Raw genomic sequence first — 14,780 nt, 5'->3', positions numbered from 1 at the left:
GCTGGATGTAGCTCAGTTTGGGAACTGAAGATGTTGAAAACTAACCCAGGAAAAAATACAAACTTAGAGGCAGATTAGTTCCCTTATCTGTTCTCCTGCAGGAACAGTAGTGCAAGTACAGATGAGGTAGTAGAAATATTATAGCTGGCTTTGGAGGGAGAAATGGCTTTGTGTGTTAGTGGAAGCTGGCACCTCATTTTGCTTTTTAAGCCATTGTGGAGCTGTGCTCGGTTCTTTCTTGCTGCTTATCTCTGACTGCAGTTTGGGACTTTGTGACTTAAAACTCCAGAGGCTTTCAAGTGGACTATTCATTGCCCACTGGTAAGGAACGTAGAACTACTGGAAGCAGTGAAATTACTGAGGAACTTATGTACAGAAGTATATATATGTATACCCTGGATGCTGCATAAAAGAGAGCAAATTGTTGGTTGTAAGTGCTATCTCAAGGTTTTAAGTTATTTTATGCACCAGACATCAGAAAGAACTTAAAGGTTTTGATCATGGAAGAAAAAGATTAAATGTTTTGCTTCGAGTGGTTCTTCATGCCGAAGACACAAAATCTAGATCCATGGTGATCTTTTTTGCCATGAGAATTATTATTGGATTTTAATTCCCAGCAATCCTTTATGAAATAAAGGTAATAACGGAGAATCTACTGTTTGATGGATGTGAATTTTATCATTTAGTGACATTTAATCACATTTGTCTGACGGATTTTGAAGCAGTGCAGAGGCATGTAAGGTCTGCTTTTCTGCAGCATATTTGTTAGCCTCCACAAACACTGTGCTACACTCAATATGTGGTAATAGTCAAACTACAGAAGTTTCAAGAGAAACTTAGCTGCTTTAGTTGCTACATCTTCTCATTAGTTATCCACATTAAAGCAGCAGACTTGCTTGTTAGTGATTTACAATCTTTGAATCTTCTAATTATATCTAGCTCCTTTCCCATCTTGACTTCTGTGTAGTCTGCAGCTTTGTTGCTGTACGGCTGCGCTCGTGTGACAGAAGGGGGATATAACTCAACTCTGAAGCTTCTGTGCCATGCACCCATGTTTTTGAGGTCTCTTTTATTGAGACTATACCAAACAGTAAGGTGACAGTAGTTGATGTGCACTGTAGAGGATAAGTATGCTTATTTCACCAGGTATTGTCATTACTTGATGTTACCTGGCATGAAAATCATGAAGCAAAATCTGTCAGTGCACAATAATTCAGGATTTCTGGAAGTCCGCTACACATTTCATTTCACTTGAGTTTAGAGGACTAGTGCTTCTGAAGGAAGTATGTAATTTCCTTTATAGTCTTGGGAGGCCACCTCTGCACCGAATGCTATCTGCCTTAAGTTTAGAGGTCTTTCATCAGATTCAGTGTCTCAAGGTAGGAATGGAAGAATTGAGAAACCCCACTTATTGCTTAAGGAAATGTAGGGTAAATTTGTATTCAGTAATTAATTAAATTTTATTACATTTCTTTAAAATGCTCTCTGCACAGACTGCAGCTTAGCACAAATTAATGAGTGGGGAAGGGTTCACATGAGGCTGATATCAAAAATAACCCAAGTAAAATGTACATGATTTGTGGTCAAGCAGGTATTTATTGTCATTACCCCAGTTCATACAGAATTTTTAATAACTTATAGAAAAAGCAAACCAGAAAGAAGCTAGAACTGATGTGAGGATCCCCTTGGCAAATCTGTAGAGGTTATGTGCAGATTATAGAGAAGAGTTACACAATTCAGAAAGCAAGTGAATGTATTCATGTGTGAATAATTGGTATTATAATAGTTTGAGTTACAGAAACTCAGTTCTAAAAAGCAGGATTCCTCTGACAATAGTATTTCTACTGCCTCTGGCACAAATAGTGCCAAAAGACTGGGTATCAATGGATACATTTCAGATGAGTAGTTTTAAAAGGAATAATTGAAAAGGTGTTAATGCATTACCTTGCAATTGTATATGCTCTGCTAGTTTTTTTTTTTTGTATTTTTTTTTTTTTTACAAAGTTAACTCCTAGTTTTTCTTCTGTAATCCATTACCCGTTCTGTTACTCACTGAGAACTTCAGTGTGTCATGAATCATACAGGCTAAAAAGTGGTTCTGCTCTTGATGGTTTACAATCTTACAGAAGATAAACAATAAAGTGAAGGAGAGGGGACTCCAGGTTAAGTTTATTATTTAGCAGCAAACCATGAACATTTGCCCTTTAGTTCTGTATCAGTGTTACACTTCGGTAGCTTCTTCTTTATTGAACCATCGTTTCTCAAGTCCGTGTTATTCTCTCAGTAGTTCCTTTTTCTTTGTAGTGAATATAAAGAGAATGTAGATAATGAAACGTGGTGCAGACTTCTACATTTGGTCCCAGGAGTCACTGCTCCATTCAAAACCCTTGCTACTCATACTTGACTCTTATTTTTACTGGGGGAATTAGGCAGGACATAAAGACTACTGGTGTGTGTGTGTGTGTTTATTTTTGTTTGTTTTTAAATATTGCATTATTTGCTCGAGTTTTCACTCATCCTTGGAAAGAAGAAAACTGTGAAAGAGCCAAGCCTCTGCCTGCATTGTGTAAGAAAGAAAATCAGTGTAACAGCATGAAGGGTGCTAAGGATCTGGAACCAAAATTGGTATGGTCAGGAAAGTAAAAACTGGAGAATGTACTCAAAGGTGTATTAGGTAGGAGATTATCAGCCTCACTGAGGTCCTTAAGTTGTGGTAAATTAAATCAGAGATTTAGGTACATTTATGAAAGCCCAAAGAAAAAAGGCTTCAGTGACTGGAATGGAAGTGGCTGAAAGGAGGAAGGCATTTATTTAGCTGAATGTCAGGAGAAAAAGTTGATTCTTAAAAGCATACAGACAAAAAACAAACAAACAAAAAGGATATTTGAATTGTTGATTAGAGGTCTGGGCCATTCAGGTGGCAATAGCACTTCCTTAAAACAAGTGTAAGAGTGTGGGAAGGAAAAATTGTGACACTAACCAAATGCTATTGACTAAATATAGGTGAAAAACAAAACTAGATTACTGCATTTGTCAGTACAAAAACTGTTAAACATTGAGAAGGCATATTCTGCAGTACCTGTCAATGAGAAGAGGACGTATTCTGCAGTATCTGTCAATGAGAAGCTGTTTCCTTTCCTAAACCACAGTGGTTGGCTGTAGGTATAAATTTTTTTGAATATTGTGACATAAAGACCAGTTTTGTAATAAGAGCAGTGTTTCAATCAAAGCTCTGCTGTGTGCGTATACTTTGAGGTGGATGAAATATTTCCTGCATTCACTGGTTTTTATGCAGCGTAAAATAGAAAACCTCAGAACTCCTGGGAGGAGATCTTCTTGCAACACTTATTGCTTTGTCCTAATTAAAAACAATGAAAGCAACTTGCACAACTGTGAAAAGGCCTTAACTTAGATTTGAATAGCTTGCATGAGAGTGAGAGTTGGCTGGGCTCGCTGACTGTCATTTAGGAAGACCTGATAATTGATAAAATGTGTAGTAAAATGGAATTAATTCTTTACTCTGATTTCTCACAAGCCTAGGAATTTTAGGAATGTGCCTGGGTATTTAGGCAAATGTAGGCTCTCAGATAGACGTTGCAGGTGGACAAAATAGTTGTACCAGTAAATGGGCATTTTAAAAGTGTAAGTCACTAATAACGATAAATACCACCTTATAGCGAAGTTACCCTAAAAAGCCAAAATCATTGGATCTATAAAAATCCAACTTAATGATTTATACACTTGAAGACATGTTACATTCCCTTGAAAGGACTCTTCCGTTCTGTTTTATTTGTCCATCTTTGGAGTTGACCCGAGAATAAGCTCATTGCCTAATAGGGGATTTTTTTTGTCTCTTAAGTTTATTAATCCATGTGTTTAGTTTCAGATCTACTGTGTGTGTGATTGTTGAAAATCTCTTGCTGAAGAAAGGGAGAGGCTGTTAGCTTCTGATGTTACAAGGACGGGTTGTGGTTCGTCACCAATAAAACAGTGAAACTGGCTGTAGAAGCTGCTATCGTACCTACAAAGTAGCTGGAAAAAGAGGGTTTTCCCCTCAATTCTTACAGCTCTTAGTAAGGATTACTTGTAACAATAACTGCATGCTCCAAGTGAAACTGGTTTTATTGCAATATAACTTTAGGTAGCTTTTAAAACGGAAAGGTTAAGATTTATTCCTAAGTATAGTAGTTAAACTACCTGCTTACGTATGGGGAGGAAGGTCTGAAGTATACTCGTATTTCTCTGAACTTCTGTCATTTAATTCCCAACACTTGTACCTGCACAGTGCTTGTATCATCAAAGCTACGCAGTAAACACGGATCTTTGTAACTCAGTGTGAAGTTGGCAGACGCAGATCTAGGACTTACTACCCCATAAATCAAAGCAACCTACAAATAGCAAGAACGTTACGGAGGTGCTCAGCATAGTTGATTTTGAAACAGAGTAGAAGTTGTTAATCTGTTAGCTGTTGGCCAGCATTTTCAGTTATAAACACTTGACTGCAACTTTGCAAAAATATCAGCAGTCTGCTTTGTAGCTTGAATGTGAATATAGAACTTTCTGTTTTTCCCAATCCTTTTCTTAATCTTCTGAGCTGTGTCCTATTAGTGCTCTTGCAGAGGACATGGACAACAGTATTAGATCAGAGTGGTTCTCCTTCTATATTTGCTGATTGTGTTGCAAATGTGCCCCAGACCTCTTTCAGATTGGTGCTCTGGTTGTCTCTCTGTCGGGGGGGACTTTTTCTGAGAAGCTTGCTAGATGATTTTTTTAAAAGGCCTAGGAAGCATACATTGGAAAAAGTAAAGGTGAAAAACTAAGGATGCAAGAGTAATGAAAAAAGGATCACGTGCCTAAATGGCTTCAAGTTGAGTTGTGTATATGGGGAGGGGGAGGCATTGGTGATGAGATAAGAAGCTATGTTTATCCTTCTTTGTACAGACTCACTGCATAAATGCAGATGTTTGTGCAGTCTTGCTTTGGACTGGGTTGCTAAATTGGCCTGGATTTAAAACAAAAATCCTAATTTCTTGAAGCCATGTTTTGCCAGTGCAGTGAGCTTGAGTACAGAAGTGAGAATGAATAGGAGACTGGGGAGAGGGTTACTCTGAAGTTGATCTAATAACTGAAGATGTCTTTGAATTGACACTGGACATAAATGAGAGATTCTGATCAGATAAAAGACAAAAAGTTTGTTCACACAATGGTTGTGCATTGGTACAGGACACATGGACATCATCTAGTCTGCATTCAGGAAGGTTTTCGGAATGTGACTGGGTAAAGCCCTGAGCAACCTGCTCTGCCCTCATAGCTAAATAATCCTGTTGTCAGCAGGAGGTTGGGCCAGAGACTTCCTGATGTCCCTTCCAACCCAAATTATCTGACAGCTCACGGATTACACTTCCATCTGTTTCCTTGTGTAATGCGTTCAAATAGCTGGTGTTGTAAAAAGGGAAAATGAGAATAAGGTCTTTAAATTCTGCATTACCCAAATGAGAGTGACTGAGTTCTACATCATTGCTTTGCTGTTTCCTTCTAGTGGTTTACCTGCAAATGGTATGTATGAAATATATTATGTAGGAAAGGCTGTTCATGGAAATGGGTTACAGTAGGAGTTCTTTATGCAACTGGTTGTACTTCTAAAAGTCCTTTGTATCCATACTAATTTGCTTGCACTGAAATCAGCAAACAGTTGACTTTTTTTTGAACTGTGAACGTGTTTGCCTCCTATTACAGCATATTCTAATATACTAGTCTATTTAAGGGGAGGTACCTGCACATCTAAAAGTTTCATTTCCTTTTTTCCTTTGTAATTCAGTTCGAATAAGGAGAAAGTCAAGGCGGCGCTCCCAGTGGGGCAAAGGCATTATTAAGAAGAGGAAAGTCAACAATTTAAAGAAAGATGAAGATGACGCAAAATTTGCCGATGATGAAAACCACGGAGAAGACAGTAAATTGCTGGAAAATGGAGAACTAGAGATCAGCGCTGACTGCATTGAGGAGAATGGGGAGGAAACAGGAGACCTCTCCATGACAAATGATGAATCCTCGTGCGATATTATGGATATAGATGCAGAGCAGAGGCTTAACAATGGGACATCAGGAAAGGAAAACAATTTTGCATCCACGGAAGAAGAGAGCTCAAATGAATCTCTGTTAATAACTGACAGTGTTACCCTGAATACTGAAAAGGATTTAAGGAAGGACTCGACATTGAAAGGGGACTGTTTAAATGGAGAGACATCTGTACACAGCTTAGAGGGTATGCCTGTTCCAGCATGTCACAATGGTAAAATGGAATCGGTTGATGCTGTTTCAGCCAATGACAACAACGATGCATCTAGTAACAAGCAAAAATCTTCATCTGAAGATCAGCCAAAGGAGAAAACAGAAGCTTCCAGTGAAAGCCACGGAGCTGATCTTGTGAAAGCTGAGGTACCACACTGCAGCAATAATGAAAAAGCACTACAGAGCACAGACATTGAGACTAAAGATGCTGAAGCAGATAAAGAAGGTATAGCTTGTTTCAGTTCTGTTATCTTATGCGTGTTAAATGTGTATGTTTTTAATTTTAACATAAGTTATTGTAATGCAGTATATTATGAACTGCTATTTGTGTGAAACTTTTACTGTGCTTATGAGATTTAATTCCACATAAATAAATTGGAAGTCCACCCTTGGCTTGCTGTAATGTTCTCTTAAGCAAGTAACTTTATCTCCAGACTTGAAATATTCTGTCTTTGTATGCTTAAAGAGAAGTATCGTAAGTAGTGAGACAATGTTATTTAAGCTGTAATGGAAGATAAAAAAAATTATTATCAATGCAGGTAAATATCTATAAGATACATACTTCGGTCTATAGGATGTATTTGATCCAAATTTTTATCCATATGATACATGTATGGATTTTTTTTTTGAGGTGGACATCTGTGATAAAAGTGTCATTGATGTTAGATCAGAATTTTTGTGAGTCGCTTCACTATGATTCTATGGTATTTCCTTAAAAAAGAGTTTGCTCACAGCAGAAGTTAAAGCAGATTAACTCATAGGAAAAGCCAGATACAGCATTGTTTATCTAATGGGGTAGGTATCTGGACTTCCAGTCAACACAGTTAATAGTGCAGCAAAAAGATAAGAGAAAGAGAAGGGAAATCCTGGTGGTGCATAAAAGAAGGGACCATGTCCTTTGAAGAAAAGAGACATAGTTTCCTCAGGGAAGAGAAATAAGAGCCTTATGCATGATTGCCTTTTTAATTAGCTTTTCAGAATTATGTAAAAGAATGAAATCTTTACTTCAAAAGTGGGTGCTGAGATTTACAAAATAAATTAGCTTTAATGAGAGATAGGAATTATGAGAATATCACTACGTACACATTGTCTGTGTGTGTACACGTGTTTTCTCTGAGGGTAAGGAGCATAGATGAGGAAAGCTCTGAAGGATATCAGAAAGAAGAGTGTGATGTATGTTACAGCCATTACACGTCGTAATTTAATACGTGTATTTTGGATACATTCATGATGCATTATAGTAAAGGGAGGTAAGGGGAGTCCTCAGGAAAAATAAGGCATTTTAAATAGTTGAGAAGGAGGAAAACAGTGAATAAATGTAGGGCTAGAATCAGGAGAAAACTTCAAAATATTTTGTTCTCCAGAATAGAACTGGATAGCAGTTTTAATACAAAGGTAGAACAAGACAGAAGTGTGTCACCAAAGCATGACGTTTCAGAAGTAAGCAGATGTTAGGATTACTGTGATGATGAACACATGGGATGCTTTGGGAAGAAAGATGAGAATTTTGAACTGCTTAGGAAGAAAGATTTGGGGACTTAGCTTAATATGTGAACTTCTCTTAGAAGCTGTATAATTTGACATTGTTAATTAGAAATGAGGAGAAACTTTCTCAGTGATGCTCAATATTCTATTGAGATTTCAGAATTAAGTTTTAAAGTTGATGGGTTTCATTTGTGCTTTATGAACTGTGGTTTTGTGCACTCGTAAACCTTGAGAGTTCTGTGAAGCTGATTAGTAATGTGCACCGGCAGAATCATGCTTGCATAGTTCACAAAATCCAAGCAAAATCAAATTTATTTATTTTTTTAAATTACAGGTATGTTGAAAAGTAAGAAAACTCGGAAAGTCACTATGGAACTGTCAAAACCCACAAGTCTGGAGCATGTCCCAGAGGAACCATCAGATCCCTTACCCTCTGTAGTTGTTGACCATGACAGACTAAAGGTAATGGAACTGAAAAATAGATTGGATTGCTAACAGGCTCCATGGGAAATGTTCCCTTCCTTTGCTATAAAATAAAATTTCATTTATTTTTGACTATGAACAACTTTTTTTGGCAAGTTTTTTTTTTAAAGATAATATGTCAATCAGTGTTCTTGGCTGAAAAGTTAATAAAACTGAATCCTTATTGCCTCATCATTACTACCTTTACAAATACAGTAATGGCACAGCAGTCCACTATTTTAAGAGTTTCTCCAAAAGCTGCAATTGTGTGTTAATTGGACATGTCAGTAGCTGAGGAACCGCTGGGTGCCTGGTAATTAGAAGTTAACATCATCATCTCCCTCCCTGTGGACGTATACTTGGTGGAAAGAACTGTTAGTGGATAGAAAAGAAAATTGGAATTTGTGCTGATCTTTTGGTGCTATAGATCGAACTCCTGCTAGTTAATTTTGTTTTTGTTTGTTTAAGCAAAGTTGCAACAGAATTTGCTGTGTTGTGTAGTAGAAACTAGCTTGACCTACTGTGAAATTTAGACCCCACTTGCTGTGGATTACAGATGTTAATTTCTTTGGTAAGAACAGAAATGTTGTATTAGGAAAGAAATCCTAATATTTACTGCTGCTATGGTAAAATACACACTTGCACCATTTGTTTATGAGCAGTTTTACAAGCTTTTCTCCCATGCACTTCTTTTATTGTTCAACATTTGTGGAATTCCAACTGTTTCCATTTGGCACTTTTTAAAAGTTCAAGTCAATGTAAGTTCTTAAAAATGTCCACTTCAGCTATCAAGACAGTTTTTATGGTTTATCTTAATTATTGACCAAGACGTCACAGGATTAAGGAGCATTCAAACAGAACAAACATTGCACTAGCTATTCGCTGCATAAAATCTAAGACAAGAAGAAAGGCATGGGTGTAAATAGGAAAGTAAAGAGAAATGTTGAGTCCTTTTGGTTCAGTGTGGAAGCAGTGGCCTTGCTATTAGCCAGATGTGGTCCCTTTTATTCGTATATATCTTTGCAAAATAGGGTTTTAGAAGAAGATAGATCACACTCTGATTTGTACTTTAAAGAAAAAAAAGTGGTTATAAAAGCTCTCCTAACTTTATCCTTTGTTATTCTAACAGAGACTGCTTGATATGGTGGTTAAGAAAAGTGACAACCTGACTGTTGACCAACTTGAGAGATTGTATTCACTCCTCAGCCAATGCATCTACAGACACCGTAGAGATTATGACAAATCACAGCTTGTTGAGGTGATGTTGTACGGTTTTTTTATCTGACTTCTATGAGAATATTTTTTCAAGAACTATTTATGTTCATTGTACTAGCATGCAAAAGCTTTAAATAGATTTTGAGGAAAGTATTTATAAAAAAAATAAAATTCAGTATAGTAATGGCTTAAAAAACAGAGATTGTTTCCAGTAATGCTTTCCTCAGAAAAGGGTTAAGAATTTAACCTAAAAGAACAGGAAAAGGAGAACAGAATGCAGCAGCATTTAGAAGCACGTGCTAGCAGAGTAAGAATGGAGCAGAAGCAGGAACTTTCAGGTTGTCAACGTGGCTCTGCAGAATGTTCCTAAATCACTTATTTTCCTTCATCCTTCTGCAGTATGGGACATGTGCTTGATTGTAGCTATCTTACAAGTAATCTGTAAAAAAAAAAAAATAGTATCAGAAAGGCATTATGGGTAGAATCATAGAATGGTTTGGGTTGGAAGGGACCTTTAAAGTTCATCCAGTTCCAACCCCCTGCCATGGGCAGGGATGCCACCCACTAGAACAGGTTGGCCAGGGCCACTCCTCTGCTGATGCAGCCCAGGATGCAGTTGGCTTTCTGGGCTGAAAGTGTACCCATGATTGTCTTGGGAATGTCCAACACAGCGTGATATTTGCAAGTTTTGTGCTCTGTTGTCATCCTTCTTCCTCTGAAGTATTTTCATTTCAAAGGCCTCCTGGCTACATCAGCAGGCAGTGGGTCGTTTTACTGTTGGTGTAGGCTGATCTGATCTGAAAGCACTCTGGTAGTGCTTTCCCTCCAGCAATGTTGCTCTAGTTGCAGAGTGGTTTGGGTCAGCTTGCTGATTCAACTGGTAACCAACCCTGCTGGTAAAGGGGTGAGAATTGTGAGGTTCCAGTTTGATCACTGAACACCAAATATTTTTCTCCGTGAATATTTTACTACAAAACCTGGAAAAGCTTTAACATAGGATGGTATAGAGTTCTTGCAAAATATTTTTGAAACCATTTTCATACTGTTCTGCTGTCTTCATCTAAAATACGTTGGAAATCTGGGCTGAGTGTTATGTAGATTAAGAAGACAAATGTCCAGCATGAGTATTTAGAGGCAGATTACTTTACTTTGATTCTCCAAGCTGTGCAGATCTGTGTTCTCAGCTGGGTCAACAATGGCATGTAAGAGTTGAATTTGTTCACTGTGCCATTGCAGTACTTTCTTAATATGTATCAAATACGTTAATTATATAAGTGACCCTATTATACTTGGATTTTTTCATGGACTGTCATGGTGGAGTGTTTTTCTGCATTAATGCTTCTTTAACTAGTTTTCTGTTTTACTGTCTTTTGCTAGCAGATCACAAATAGTGAACAGAAATGTTTATTTTCCTATGAATTATTTGTTGGTGTTTCCAAAAAAAAAAAAAAGCAACAAAAACAAACCAAACAACAACAACAACAAAAAATAATGATCACCACCCCAGTAAATATGACTACTTAAGGTAACTTTATTTTTGTCTGTATATTTATGTATAATTGATGTTCTGTGTTTCTTGCAGGAGATGGAAAGAACAGTTCATGTGTTTGAAACATTCCTGTGAACTCGTCAAGATGGGTGGGTTTATCCTCTCTTAAACTGCTCACGGGAGAGCAGTCCTCTGAGCCATTCAGTTTCCATTTGCACCAAGTATGTGCAGAGCCTTGGTCTTAAGTGCTCTCTCTTTTTCTTTCTGTTGAATTTGGTGCTATTGTCTCAGGTACCTGAAACCAACCAGCCTACAAGAACCAAACGGAACTTCATATAGTTGTATCTGATATAAATAAAGAATACAATGCCACAGCTTGGAGATTTTTGGTGCTACAGAAACTGTTCTCATTTCTGCTCTTGTTCACTCTACATGCATTATCTTTGGGGAAACTTCAGTCAAAGTGGAGACCAACATACACGAGAGAACTGGAAAGAGCAGATCTAAGTTGAATATTTTTAAACAGGCAACCTTTTTTTAATTTTTTTCCAATCTTTCTCTTCTCTGGGGTAACGGACAAAAAAAATCTGTTCTAAAGAAGGCAATGATGCATTGTGGTAGGAATCTTGAGTAACTGGATGTACAGTGATTTGAAGATGAGGCTCTCTAGAACTGCCTATAATGTGCCTTTTAGTCAATTGAGAAAGATAAGGCTAATCAATTGGTTTGGATTATAGCAAATGGCAATGTTAGAAAGCTCTCTTCAGAATGAAGATCTCCAAAAGGATGACTTGTATTCTCTTCATTGGATGGCAGCCAGTATTATGGTTCTATAATGCCTGTCTTACTCTACAGAACTAAACTAAGACACACTGAAAAAAGCCACATACTTTACCAAAATGGTGAAATTCCTTTTTCATTGGTATAGATTTGTTTTAGAAACAAATTACACAGTGAAACTATTCTGTGTTGCTAACAATGAAGCATTTTCCCACCACTTCTTTGTTGTCCATCTTGAGTTCTTTAAGAAAAAAAAAAAGTTTAATACTGGCAGGTTTCTTTCTGAAGTTCTGTGTTTGTAATATAGCTTGGACTGTACAGGTAAAAAGATGCTATAATCGATGAAAATCCTGGAGCCCAAGTAAAAATCCTGGAGCCCAAGTTGAAAGTAAAGCTTAAACTAGGCTTCACGACTCAGTCAATGCAAAGCACTGTTAATGTGAGGAGATTGGAGGACGGCCTTTTCGATTGATCTGTTCAGACCACGGTTCTCCAGGTCTGAATTGTGTAGTTCAAAACCTTTCCTTTCTGGAAACTGGAGAGAACAGTCTAGGCAGTTTCAAGAAAAAAAAACGTTTTGTCGCAAGCTCGGTGTTAAAACATTACCTGGGCTGATTTATTGCAAACCTAAGTGGAAACTTTTAGAGAAGTTGGCTGGTGTTACCATCTCTAACCATTCATCGTGACTGTCCCTACGTAGCTGTGGAAGTGTCTTTCCAGAAATATGCAACACAGTGTGATTAGTTTTTAATTAGAGAAAACAGTCTTGGACTACTGCAGAGATACTGAGCTACCTCAGCTTTTTGTATTTTAGTTACCAACAGTGTTTATGGAGGACTGTAATCACTCTGCTCCCATTCACAAGCTGAAGCTAAGGTACTTGTCTCCACCTCTATGGCTAATAGCAAACCACTGCAGAGGAACAAACACGGGCCTTGGGCTACTGCAGTAATCCAAAGTGCTTTGTACATTGTGTTTCAACATCGTTCTACCGTAGATCTTCTCCCCCAAACGCCACTGTTTTTCTTTATGGCTAATGGCAGAAACAGAAAGTTTTTTAAGTACTCATGTACATCTAGTTACACCTTCGAAATGCAACCCATGCAGAATCGCTGTATTTTTTAGGTGGGAAAGTGCGATTAAAAACCACAGCAAGCAGAAAACACATTTAGAATGAGATTCTTTGATCTCACATTTGTTTAGGGGATTTTTTCCATGTTTTGTTTAGTATTTATTAGCATCATACCTGTTTGAGATATTTTTGTGTCTGGTACATTAACAGCATTTTGTATTTTGATGGAAATTGTTACAAACTTTAAGATTTGATTAAATAAAATGTAGCAGATTTTTTGTAGCAAGTTTCTGATAAAAGGGTTTTTTGCAAGTCTCAGGTTCTTGCTGCAGAATTTTTTAAAAATATTTATTCCAGTTTCACTTACTCAAAGAAGTTTTTGTTCAAGTAACAGCAGCACTTGTGGAAGATAAAACTGCATACATTTTTAAGATGATAATAAATTTATATGCATTAAAACAGTTGAGAATTTTAGTCACCAGTGAGTGTGAATAAAAGCAAGTTTAAGCTAATGCCTAGCATTAAAAATGGTTCGAAAAGGTCAGGTTTCTAAAGGAAAATTTTTACTGTCAGTTGTTGATTGGGAAAAATCGTAAGAGGCAGCCCTGCTGATGGGGGAGCTGCCCTGTTGTTGTAGGGGAAAGTAGCTGATTTCAAATGTTAGAGTGGACAGCTCAAATGAAATGATACACCCGCCTTCGTAGCCCAAATAACCACACTTCAGTTTTGTTTTCCTTTACGGATGTCTGGTGGTTATAGAGTTAAAGCAGCTGTTAATCTATCCATGTGGTCTCAACTTGTTTACTCTTTGTACGTTTTTAATTTTTTTTTTTTTTTTTTTGCCATATAGCACTGGCAAGAGTTTGTACAAATTGACCTCTCTTCCTTGTTTCTTGTTGTGAAAATTGCAAATAAACTCCTGTGGGAGTCCTTGCGCTGGGGTCAGTGAAACGTGGCCACCCAGAAGAAGGGTGACTTCTCTGCGGGGTTGGCGGGGCTGTCCTGGAGATAATAGAGTTGCTCTTGGGTAAAATTGATGGATATGGAGTTAATTGTATTTGCAAGCTTGAATCTCACCTGTGATTAATTTTTTTTGTTCGTTTTGTTTTGTGTCTTCTGTATTGTTACTTGATTTCCTCATATGCCAATGTATTTATAGGATTACTGTTTTTTGTCATATCCCGTCTTCCTTTTTTTTTTTTTTTTTTTTTTTAATTAAATTGGTGGGTCAGCTCTGGTTTTACCTTCAGTCTTCTGAACGGCAGGTCCTGCAGCTGATGGTCCTTTTTTTTTTTTTTTTCTAATTTTATTTTATTTTGTAATCAAAACGTAAGCTTGAATTTGGGCTTGTACTTGCATCTTTTGTATCTTGTACATTGGGTTATTTAGACATTGGGGAGTCCTGTTTGGTTTCATTAATGTGTGTCTACTTCGTGGATTAAGTAGACTTCCTCCATCAACTATGGTATATTTTGGATTCTATAGTTTTATTCAGAACTGTGTTTAAATTGATGTTTTGCATTTTGACTTCATTTTACGTTAGTTTGAAGTAAGTTATTTAATTTTTTGAATTTCTGGAAATTTTGAACATTTTACTGTAATTTGTAATATAACTGCTGTGAAATACTTGAATAAAGATGACAAGAAAACACAGCTTTAGCTCCTTCAAACATGTTGTATTTAAAAGAAACTCTACCTCCTTGCTGTTTTCTGATTTCAGTCCTTTTCTTACCAGACCTCCTCGATGTCGCAGCTGACGTGTTTTACTCTGGGGTCTTGCTGTTTTGTTGCGTTGAGTGGTTTAATCCGTACCTCTTGCTTTCAGTGTTTGTCCATTAAAGAAAAGCACTTCTGATTAATTTTGACTGCAGAAATGAAGTTAGCATTGTGTGCTGGTAAGTGAATGAGAAGAAATGCTCTGAAGTTATGAATGTTGTGTAGTTACGAAGTCCTAGAAAATGTGTTCAGTTACAGGAAGCACCCAGGACA

General features: G+C 37.2%; 1 protein-coding gene across 4 annotated transcripts in view; it reads left to right on the top strand.

Annotated features, from left to right (window-relative positions):
- The window catches only part of ATAD2B (ATPase family AAA domain containing 2B), an 81,470-nt gene extending 67,026 nt beyond the window's left edge, over positions 1-14,444 (top strand). For all 4 annotated transcript variants that reach the window (XM_027455574.3, XM_027455575.3, XM_027455573.3 and 1 more), the window contains 4 exons: positions 5,819-6,514; positions 8,108-8,235; positions 9,365-9,493; positions 11,033-14,444. In XM_027455574.3, coding sequence (XP_027311375.2) covers positions 5,819-6,514; positions 8,108-8,235; positions 9,365-9,493; positions 11,033-11,074 — 995 coding nt within the window. In that variant the 3' untranslated portion in view covers positions 11,075-14,444. The remainder of the gene's footprint in view (positions 1-5,818; positions 6,515-8,107; positions 8,236-9,364; positions 9,494-11,032) is intronic.
- Positions 14,445-14,780: the final 336 nt, after the last annotated feature.

Source organism: Anas platyrhynchos, chromosome 3 (genome assembly GCF_047663525.1).
Source record: "Anas platyrhynchos isolate ZD024472 breed Pekin duck chromosome 3, IASCAAS_PekinDuck_T2T, whole genome shotgun sequence".
Classification (NCBI taxonomy): domain Eukaryota; kingdom Metazoa; phylum Chordata; class Aves; order Anseriformes; family Anatidae; genus Anas; species Anas platyrhynchos.
This window is presented reverse-complemented; position numbering and strand designations above follow the sequence as displayed.